The sequence below is a fragment of the Strigops habroptila genome, chromosome 8, assembly GCF_004027225.2.
Source record: "Strigops habroptila isolate Jane chromosome 8, bStrHab1.2.pri, whole genome shotgun sequence".
Taxonomy (NCBI): domain Eukaryota; kingdom Metazoa; phylum Chordata; class Aves; order Psittaciformes; family Psittacidae; genus Strigops; species Strigops habroptila.
Window position 1 is genome coordinate 11,937,451 of NC_044284.2, and position 10,855 is coordinate 11,948,305.

Below are 10,855 nucleotides of genomic sequence, written 5' to 3' on the forward strand. Positions count from 1 at the left end.
CACCCCTTCCTACCCCTTTTCATTCATTGCTCTGATTCAGGCCTTACGCACATTAATGGTAGATATGTTTGTGTCCATCCCCTCTATCTATGTTCTCTTGCTAAGAATTCACAGCCACCTTGTTTCTAACTTCAGAGTTGCCAGGATTTTTCCAAAGGGCAACGACTGCCCTACAGCTCATCCTCTGTACCTGGAAGTGATCCCTGTAGGACTGGCACCTGCATCCTCCTGTGTCTGGCACGCCATCAGGGCATGCCTGCTGAATGCAGGGCTTGCTTAATGACAGTAGTTTTCAGTATGGGGGAGAAAGCTTAACTGGCAAATTCCTTCATACTTAACACTACAAGAGTTATTAGACTTATTTACAGCTTTAAAAGAAAAGCTTATGTACTGTATTTATAATACAAATGCTATGGGTTTAAAACCAGCATCCATTGAGAAGTTCTGTGATTTCTCTCATAGTTTACATAAATCAGAATAAGAATTACTCAAGTTGAGCTGAAAAGATTGTGGGATCTTGATGTATTTCAGATACACTGAGCCACGTACCAACCAAAATGATCAGTGCACATTTAAACCATTCTGAAGTCAACTGTTTGTTTAGTACCGACAGCGCCAAGCCCCCTGTAATTCAAGCCCCTCCTGCCTCAGTTTCTCCTATGGCATCTTAACATTAATGTGGGTTTCCATTCTCACATCTTCACTTGTATGGATTCCCAAATCATGCACTTGGAATGACTTATAGAATGACTTATCTTTGTAAGAGAGTCTGAGCACAAGAACTCAACTCAGGGAATTAAAAATCCCACTTGGAGACAAGCATTACCACGCTGGTCCGCAGCCCTGCTGTGCTGTGGTTAAACAGGCCGCCAAATCTCACTGCCATTGTTCTGTTCAGTGTCTCCCTTCCCCCAAGCAGATGCAGAGCATGACTCCTCTGAGGTAGCGGATGAAGGACTGGCGCAGCCACCATCATTCAGCACAGTCGAGGGAAAACAAGAGCCCAGTGTCAGAGCACTTGCCAACCTGTCGTGGGCGAAGTCACAAGACGAGCTCTCTATTGAATTGAGCAGAAGCAAAAGAAAGATGCCCAAGGGATCCTGAAGCTACAGCTGGACAGCGATGAAAGGCTGATTCTGCTGATGAGAAGCCTCGGCTGCACACTGAGCCCTCAAAAGGACAGAATTTGAAAACCAGAATTTCCATTCATCCCCTCACACACACTTTCCCCAAAATCACCTGCTTTTACTAACTTACTCTCGGTTTATAGGGAATAAAATCTATTTTCTCCACCAACAGTCCCCAGGAGCTACCGTAAACTCATAATGCCACCTACCGACAATTAGAAGAAACAGCAGCCGAGCCCCTCTCTCTATCCAGAGCAACTCAGGGTTTCCATCAAGTATTTCCCTTCCCATTTCCTTGGATTTATCAGCTGTTCTGACAGCTCGGTGCAAGTCTTCTAAAATATTTGCTTCTGGTTAGTATCTTTTCACCAGTTTTCATCTTCCATGGGTTACTCTTTCCACTTCTGAAATAGAGTGAAATTTCTTTCAAGTTGTCTAAATTCTCTTTCTAAACTAATTTGACCAAGAGCAGCTAATCCCTCCCGGTTATTATAACAGGAGAGATTATTTAAGCCTTCTCCTGCCCCAGGCAAGCATAGAATGTCTTTTCACAAATTCATACGTAAAACATCTGGACAACGAGCTTAAAATTCAGATATTTAATGACTAGTTGATGTTTCTCATTACCCACAGGCTGTGGGTATGAACACACCACAGGTTCTGGTGTGTGAAAGGTAAGAATTGGGGCAAGAGAACTATAACCCATTATGGGACCCTCACACATTACTAAGAAATAACAATAGAATAGGATTCATTTAGAAAGCTGATGTAATATTCTAAGTTTTGCTGGATGGAGGTCAGTCATTCCATATTTCTTTATTCTGAGCAGGTCACCTCGGAGAAGTGTCCGTATTTGCACACAGCTGCGAGAATCAGGCTGGAACAGAGCACCGTGGCAAGAAGAGTCACAGCACACACCATGGAACTATGTTGCCTGAGCCCCACTGGAACCTGCAGAATGGATTCCTCATGTGCCTAAAAAGAAAAATAAATGGATGACACACATTTAACAAGCTACTGCTTTTTGACTGCAGCTTTGTTGATTAGTAACCAGACCACTATTTAATGAGAAGCCAGTTTTCTCTAAGGTGAACCACTATTTGGTTTCTGTTTGATGATGCAAGAAGCAACAAAATGTTTTTGCACAAGAGCTGCAGATACCCCAGACATCTTCAGGTATCTTAAATATAGGAAGGCACGTGTGTTACAAAAACAAGAGATTTGTTATGAGCCAAATTAGTCTTATTTCTGAATCTCTTCATTACTGCAACCCTTTCGAGTATCAAAGGCAGTTGCTGACAACACAAAAGATCCCGCTTTCCTTGGTTTTGACCCAGAATAAAGAAACTTTATGTTTTCCTAGATACTCAGCCAATCAGGTACCAACCAACCAAATAGAAGTGACCTTTTTTTTTCCTAAGATGCTATTCCATCAATCTTTGCAGTTCTAACCCTCCTTTAGTTAGGGTCTAAAGGAGTTTTCCGCTTCACTACTCTTCTGAAGCACCTACGTTGTAAAGACTTTTCTTAATTTGACCAGTTATATCCTAGAATTCCAAGTAAACTATTAAGGAAAAAAGAAAAAAAAGGTGAGGATGTGCTCATCACAAAGACCAGAAGAGCACAGAGTGACCACAAATGTGTCAAGAAGGGCATGATAACCCTCATTAAAAGCCAATCAGAATGGAAGAAGGCAGCTTCCCTAAGAGGGAATCGCACAACTAGTCTTTTACTGGTTAGCTCCTGTGCTATGCAAGTTGCTACTCACAGCGGGAAAAAAAGGCAGCAGTTGTTAAAAGAGAAGCAAGAATTCCCACAAATAAGAACTCACAGACTCATGTGTTACGCTGTACCACTGACAGGGGCTGACGTTTTCGCCTGAGCAGGGAGCTTCCACTTCAGCAGGCTTCCAACACTCTGCTGGCAGGCGATCTGCGGAAGGTGTTAATGCATCAGCAGGATCCACACGGGATGAAGCAATATAGCCTGCAAAGCTTTTCCAAATGAGGTATCTTTCCTCCACAACGGCTTGACAGAATCTACTCCCTGAAAGCCACCAGGTGAAACAGCATTGACAGAAATGTGCCAGCTAATCTGCACAGTCAAAGTGGTACCGGGCAGTCCTTTTCATGAACTTTGCAACTCTTCCCAATGCAGTAGGTACCCAAGAAACAATTTCACCTGTGTGGTATCTTGGCCCTTCCATCCTTAACGGGGCAAAGAATACCTCACTTGGCCTGTAGACCCCTCAACTTTAGCCATAGTTATTACTTCTCTTCCCCCAAACCAAAGTCATTCTTCCATTTCTCCTTGTTGGCCTCCTGTTGGCACATGCAAGAACTCCCCTCCGATACTTCAAACACTTTCACGTGAATAATAAATATGTTCTCCTGCTCATAAGTCATAAATGTGGCAGAAACATGGGAAGATTTCATACCCTTTTTAATTGACCAGGCCGTCTTCCCTGCCCCTAAGTCTATCCCAGAAAAATCATTGCTCAAATAATGTGCAAATGAAGATAAAGGAGCTGAGAATCATTAACACATTTGACTTGGCAGCTAGCAAGAATGATTTTGTGAAAGGAAATACGATTTGTAGCAAAAATCTAGGATTTCACTGTTCATGTAATTTGAAATATTTATTGTCAGTGGATATCAGGTTCTTGTTTCAAAGGAGGCTGCGACTCCAACCATTCTAACCTCCAGGCACAGAGTTCTCTACATTCCCCCCCTTACCATGTAGGGAATGCAGGAAGTGTTAGAAACCATCAGAATACTCCGATTACTCTCAATACGTGACAGTGAATATTAAATATGCCCTGCATGGCTTCAGCAGCCAAGAAAAACACTGAAAAAGCCACCTGAGCACCCAACTCTTCACAAGGCAAGAACTGCGACAAACAGACTGACTGCCAGTGCTGCCTGCGACAGCACAACGGCACAATGGCAGCAGCACACCACCAAGAAGTGCATAAACAATTAATCTGCCTTTGGTCAAGCAGCAGCAGGATTCAAAGTGGTGGTCTTTATCAGGGCCACTATCTTCCCTTCATGTTCATATGACTACGGAGAGCTCCATCTCCAGAAGACACATACAGAACCAGATTCCAACGTCCGTATGCCCACTATTATTCCTCTCTCTCCAAAAGAACACGTAACAAGAACCTCACTGTCACAGCAGCAGACCAGTACTTCTGGGCTCTTCAGAACCACCACCGCTTCCTCACTGTCTTCTGCGGGCCGGTGATACCGCCCGTGCACAGGCAAGGCAGCTCTAAAGCAGTGAGAACACCGAGGGTCGGGTTCCAGGTACAGCAGAACTAGAAGATCTGTGGCTAAGTACTCGGGAGCCTCCACATCAACGACATCAGGAATTAACACCGCCTGCAAGCGAAGAAACATGTGGCTGTGATCAGACTCCACACAAGGGAGGGATGCGGGGGAAAAGAGTAACATATTAACATTTTGTGCATGATTCTGGGATTTAAAAGTCCACTGTCTGCTGTGGTAACCTACTGCTGCATCACAAGGGAAAAGCATTTTCCTCATTCTAACACTGGGCCTGCTTTCATGGTCAGGAAGATTAAGTGGAAAATTCTGTCCTGTGCTGGTATTGGCTGGGGTAAAGTTAATTTTCTTCATAGTAGCTGTATGGGGCTGTTTTGCATTTGTGCTGGAAACAGTGCTGATAACACAGTGACATTTTCGTTACTGCTGAGCAGTGCCCACACAGAGTCAAGGCTTTTTCTGCTCCTCACAGCACCCCACCAGTGAGCAGGCTGGGGGTGCACAAGGAGTTGGGGGGGGACACAGCGGGACAGCTGACCCCAGGGATATTCCATACTATATGACATCATGCTCAGCATATAAAGCTGGGGAAGAAAGAAGAGGGGGACGTTGGGAGTGATGGTATTTGTCTTCCTAAGTGACAGTTACGTGTGATAGAGCCCTGCTGTCCTGGAGAGAGCTGAATGCCTGCCTGACCATGGGAAGTGGGGAATGAATTCCTTGTTTTGCTTGGCTTGTGTGTATGCCTTTTGCTTTACCTGTTAAACTGTCTATCTCAACCCAAAAGTTTTCTCACAACTCAAAATGCCCTGTACCAGGTGATACTGATCAAGCCAAGAGATACAACGAGATGTCATGAAGATGATACTGTGTGGCACCTCCTTCCAGGAAAAGGAATTTATCACCTTGGTTCAACAAGCCAGATGACCAGAGATTACAACTTCCTGAGCATCCTTATCTGAGTAACTGCCAGATGTCTTAGCTTTGGAGTTGTTACCTTTGTTAAATTGTGCTGCTGCAGCGATGCCAGCTCGTAGGGATCCACATAGATTCCTGGTGGAAGATGAGTTCTAGCTGCCACTGTGCATCCTCCTGCATGCTCCCCCACTACACCAAGCTCTACCTGCAAAAGCAGGTCCCTTAAAACAAGCAACAGAAGCAAAACATTTATACCCATGCTTCAAAAGATGGCACCTCTCCTTTCCCCCACGAAGAGACATACTCTCAAATGCATGGAGATGAGCTGCAAGCTCTCACTATGTGCAAGCAGTTCAGAAAACAGATCCCTCTCAAGCCATGCTGTCCTTCTCTGGTTGGGATGAGGTAGTTCACCCTAACTCCACATCCATAACCAAAATGAAGTTTTGCTTCTTTGTTAATTTCTCAGTACTACCAACGACCCACACACAGTTCTTAGAAAAGGGCCTCCTATTCCTCCTCTGCTATAGCTTGTAATTCTCAGTTACTTGATCATACCAATATATTCCTACTGCCTACCCATGCCTGTGTATCACACCTCAGTGAGTTGATACAACTGTGCATGAATTAGAAACTTCTTCACATGTAAAATTACCCTATACATTATTCCGATGCAGCGCCAGGATATCACCTTACCTGTGAAACCCCTCTTTCAGAAGCTCCTGTGTGACAGTGGCACCCTGACAAACAGCTTGCGCATCTAGGAGAACACAGAATGAACAAGTAACAGCGTAAGCACACATCCTTATCACACGGGCAGACAACTTTAACAAGCACAATGTAATATATGTGCACATATAACCTATGAGCACCTCATCTGCAAATCCTCTCACAGAGAAGGGCAACAGCAAATCACTGCGATCAACAGAAGAGGTTTCTTAGGTCACTGCTCGAGCCGTGCTCCCCAAATCCAAAGTCTACCCCTATAAATCAGGTCCACACGCGTAAATAAGCAATTTAAAGGTGAAAGCCCAAACAACCTGGCCCAAACATTCGAGGTCAGTACAACGGGACCCCAGGTGCTTGTGCTTGGATGAAGCGGCTGCGGTGGGCACGGTACAGGCGGCTGCAGAGGCTGCGCGAAGGCTCTTGCCCCACAGCGGCGCTTACCGACACACACCCGGCCGGCTTTAACTCACCCGGCACGGCCCGAAACCTCGGCTCGGCCGAGCTCTGAGCCAGGGGACGGGGCCCCGACACCTCTGCACAGCCCCGGCTCCCGGAGCAGCGGGAAGCAGAAGGAGCTTCCCATGGTCCCGCCTTACCCCCGACCCCGCGCCCGGGCCAGGCCGGCTCTTACGGAGGGCGCAGAGGAGCGCGGACAGCCCGGCGCGGAGCAGCGCCGCTCCGCACCGCCACCGCGGGCCGCCCGCCATGCCGGGCCCGCTCCGCACGGGCTGCCTCCCGTTCCGGGCGCCCGCGGCGCCCGCCTGATTCCCGGGGACACGTCTACCCCTCGTTACGCGGCGACAGCGGGGCTCGCCGCTAAGCGATGCCCCGGCGCTTCGGTCCCGCCGCTGTCCCCACCCGCTCCGGGGTCCGCAGCGGTAGCGACCGGCCGGGCCCCTCCCCGTCCCGCAGGCGGTAGCACGGGCAGCCCAGAAGGCGCAGCCGCGGCCATGGCAGCCGCAGAGGGGAGGCCGTGGATACGGAGCTGAGGCTGGCCGCCGCCTGAGGTGAGGGGAAGGGCGGGAAGGGCGAACCCGATCGCACCCCACTTACCTCCTTCGCTGAAGGTTTAAGCTTCGACCCCGAGGGTTTTCTCAGCTGGCAGAAACAAGCGATAGAAAAGCGGGTTTTTAACGGCAAAAGTAGTTTGTTGCAGCACAGGAGTTGGCAGGTCAAAACCCCCTCACTTATTTGTGTTTTGAGAACTCCCAAAACCAGTCTGTCACGCCTGGTGGCAGAGGTCTACTGCTTGCATCACCTAATGATACGAAATCTCTTTCTCCTCTTTTACGTAGATCCAAACAGCTTCTTCACATGTTTGTGTTTCTTGTCTAAGGATTTCTTTCCCATTTCACAGATGGAGACCCACTCGAATGATTGCCAGTGACCCTTCAAAAAGCTATTTCAGTTCAGTTTGAAGCATTGTTTCTCATTTTCAGATGGTAAAAGTGGCTTTTGAGAGATTTCTGCTTTTCTGCCTGACTCGGAACTATTGAAAAGCAAAAGGTAGAAGCAGCTGTAGTAAATTTCCAGTATTGAGAACATTATTGCAAAATCGAACTTCTTCCTGCATCCTTTTTAATAAAGAAGACTTTTCAACTCAACTTTGAAGTAGCTTTTGAAGATTAATGCGGTTTTTCTTGATGTGGAGACATACATTATTTGGAGGGTCTTAGTGCAGTCTGTAGGGCAGTCGGAGAAGGAGATAACCTTCACATTTGGCATATTTTCACTTATTTAAAACCAGAAGGAAAATCAGACATTTGGTGTTGTGCACTAAACTGGGAAAAAGGATCTGCAGCAGATTTAGACCCTTAAGTCTCCTCTAACATTTTATCCGACTCAAAGAGGGGATGAAGCCAAGAGCAGAGATGACGCTGAGGAGTTCTCGAGAGCGTTTTGGGTACAGACAAATGCAGCAAGGCAGGAAAAGATACGTTGTTGCTGCCAGTGAGACTAACATTCCTCTTCTCCTGCTGCAAGACAAAATACTTCAGAGAAGAGTAAAAAGGATGATTATGGAGTAACTTCCTAACCTTATTCATGTAGTAGCTGACCGATGCACTGATAGGTTCTCCCTTACCATATGAAATAAAAGAGTATGATATCCCCAGGTTTTTGACAGAAAGAGAGACACATAAAGGATATTTGAAACATATCAGTTTGTATCCTTTCAAAACAAATACAAGTGTGTATACGAGCATTTTGTCTTTGTTGCATCTCTTGCAACATTCAGATTTAGTTTTGTGGGAACTCTTTCAGTGGGGCTCCAAGACGTTTAAAACTTTTGGTTTATCTGCATTTTTCTGAAGATTTTTTTTTCAAATATGTTCAAATAACCTGAAAACAAAACTGTTTTGTTACATCTTGACTGAAAAATCGGATTCTCCCTGAAGTCACATGTGGAGCTTCCATGTCAACTATCAGGCAATGCAAAGTTAAAAGCCTGGTGGTTAGAGCAGAAGAGGGTTTGGTAGGTGAGCAATTCCTGGCTTTCCAGAGCAATAGATATAACATGCAGTAACTATTGCTTGTGAAGAAACTGTAATACATTGATTTACTATCTTATGACATTTTTCACTTTAAAAAAAGAATAAGTATTAAAAAAAAAAATCCCATATTTTAGTTAACATTCGACTGTAGTACTTGACTTAGCTGTTAGACTAAAAGGTAATCCTGGCCAAGCAGTGACAGAAGTCTTAACCAGCAGTTGGGAGTCACTCTGCACCCTGTTACTCAGCTACAGAGCACATAGGGACATGCTCAACTTCCACTGAAACTGGGGAGACTTCAACCCTGGCTCCATGGTTTTGCTGAATTTGTGTCATTCTGATCCTGATAAAAACAACAGTACTAAGAGACAGCCACACTTTCTGCCCCTTTTTTCTTTCCCTGTTTTTCAGTGAGCTCGGACATTGCTGAGGACATCTCTGATAAAGCTGAGCACGCTTCAGCCAGCAGGAAGAACTGGAATGACTTACGTTGCAAAGAAGTGTGGCGTCTGCTTTGAGCCTCCATCCATTATCCTGATCTACAAAGAAGCCAGCAAGGATAAGACTCGCCAGCGCATCATGCCTGTCAGGAATTTCTCCAAGTTCTCAGGTGTGGTGTGTTTACTTGTAGCATTCCCCCTTTCCCCCCCAGGCACAGCGAGGGGAACAGCTAGTTGGTAACAGCGTTTTTAGTAGCCACTGGGTAGCTTCTTACCAGCATGCAGGGAGTGCAAAGACGGGTTGTTTTGGGGTAATACTGTCTCCCCTGAGGAGCCCGAGGCTACATCTTAACCTCAGTAGTGGCTCTGCTAAGTCTGGACATCTCATTCGTGAGGGTTTGGGAGAAGAGGATACCTGTAAGTCTTCATGGTGGCTTTCTCTTTAGACTGCAGCATGGCTGCTGAGCAGCTGAAGAATAACTGTCGGCACAAGGCTTACCTGGAAGGAGTCTCACTGTGTCAGCTGCAGAAGCTGTACAGTTTGCTGAAAGGTCATTTGAGCGGAGAGAGCCTTGCTGAGAGCTTGGAAAAGTTTCAGCAGGAAAAGACCATTGATCCAGAAGAGGATATGAACAAACTAGATGACAAGGAGCTAGACAAAAGGAAGAGCATCATGGATGAGCTCTTTGAAAAGAACAGGAAGAAGAAGGATGACCCTGATTTCATCTACGACATCGAGGTTGAGTTTCCACAGGATGAGCAGCTGGAATCCTGTAGCTGGGACGTGGAGTCAGGTGAAGAAATCTGATTCTGGACAAAGATGTGTTGGATGGGCAGGTCGGAGACAAACCTTGGAGTCCTAACGGAGAACGATGTCAGTGTACACAGTCACATTGTTTTCATCTCATGCAGTTGATGCACGTGTCATTGGCTACAGAGAGCCCAAGGCCTAAGGAGCAATTCCAGGTTGAAGTGAACTTTGTTTAAGAAGCCAGACTTGATGAAATGGAAATTGGGCAGCTGAACTTGCTGGGTGGTTTTAATCTTTTCCTATGTATAAGTGCCCAAAATAATTTTACGTCATTTAACCTTCCACTTGTTTACATTTCAGTCAGCTTTGGCTGAAAACCTCATCACCAGCTTGCCTTGCTGCCATTTCTATTCAGCTTTGGCTGAAAATGAAGTGTTAAATATTTATGTCTTGAAAGCAGTGTTAAAGCTTTATTGTGCAAGTATGGTATTTATTTCTTGCTGGAATGTTAAGTGTGTATTAGTCTTTCTGGATAAGTCAGCATTGCATTCAGAATATTACTCTCGCATTTCCTGAGCAATGCTTAAATTTCCAGCTTACACAAATACATTTAAGAAATGGAAGGACAAGCAGTAGGTTTTTTTTTGGGGGGGGGGTGTTTGTTTTGTTGTGGTTTTTGTTTGTCTTGGTTTGGAGGTTTTTGGCTGGTTGGTTTTGTTTGTGGTTCTTTTTTTGAGACAACCAAATGCTCTGGAGATACGGGCATAGAAAGCACCCCAAAGAATGCTCACCTGAGACTTCTGCAGCCCCATGTCCCCGAGCTGCCGTTGAAGGCAGAAGGGGAGGCATGCAGGCACACACCTCAGGTGACCACAGTGATCACAGCACACAGGAGATGGAAGGAAAAATGCCTCAATCAAAGGCTCCACTCTCACTTGAGGGGTTTAAAGATCAAAACTAGACCTGAATTGCTCTTACAAATCAATGAGCCGTAGCAGCTTATGAAGCGTAGGAACAAAGGTATTTTTTACACTAAAGGGGATTTTGTCCTTAGCTAGCTTTACCCACTACAACTTCCACAAGGAATTGTTGTCCCAGATAGCATGTGTAG

The 10,855-nt window shown here is 45.7% G+C and overlaps 2 protein-coding genes across 3 annotated transcripts; one reads left to right on the plus strand and one right to left on the minus strand.

Moving 5' to 3' along the window:
- Positions 1-1,711: 1,711 nt before the first annotated feature.
- On the minus strand, positions 1,712-7,024 carry PIGX (phosphatidylinositol glycan anchor biosynthesis class X). The gene is made up of 6 exons (XM_030493556.1): positions 6,693-7,024; positions 6,029-6,092; positions 5,412-5,553; positions 4,297-4,510; positions 2,959-3,059; positions 1,712-2,102 (listed from the first exon to the last, which is right to left on the minus strand). The coding sequence occupies exons 1-6, from the start codon at positions 6,766-6,768 to the stop codon at positions 1,944-1,946; spliced, it is 756 nt and encodes a 251-aa protein (XP_030349416.1). The 5' UTR covers positions 6,769-7,024; the 3' UTR covers positions 1,712-1,943.
- CEP19 (centrosomal protein 19) lies at positions 6,990-10,367 on the plus strand. Of its 2 annotated transcripts, none has more exons than XM_030493558.1 (3): positions 6,990-7,068; positions 8,965-9,163; positions 9,440-10,367. In XM_030493558.1, exons 2-3 carry the CDS (start codon positions 9,034-9,036, stop codon positions 9,799-9,801), a joined length of 492 nt encoding a protein of 163 aa, XP_030349418.1. In that variant the 5' UTR covers positions 6,990-7,068; positions 8,965-9,033; the 3' UTR covers positions 9,802-10,367. The 2 variants fall into 2 exon arrangements, with proteins under 2 accessions (XP_030349418.1, XP_030349419.1); XM_030493559.1 differs by having other exon boundaries at positions 7,028-7,068; positions 7,419-9,163.
- Positions 10,368-10,855: the final 488 nt, after the last annotated feature.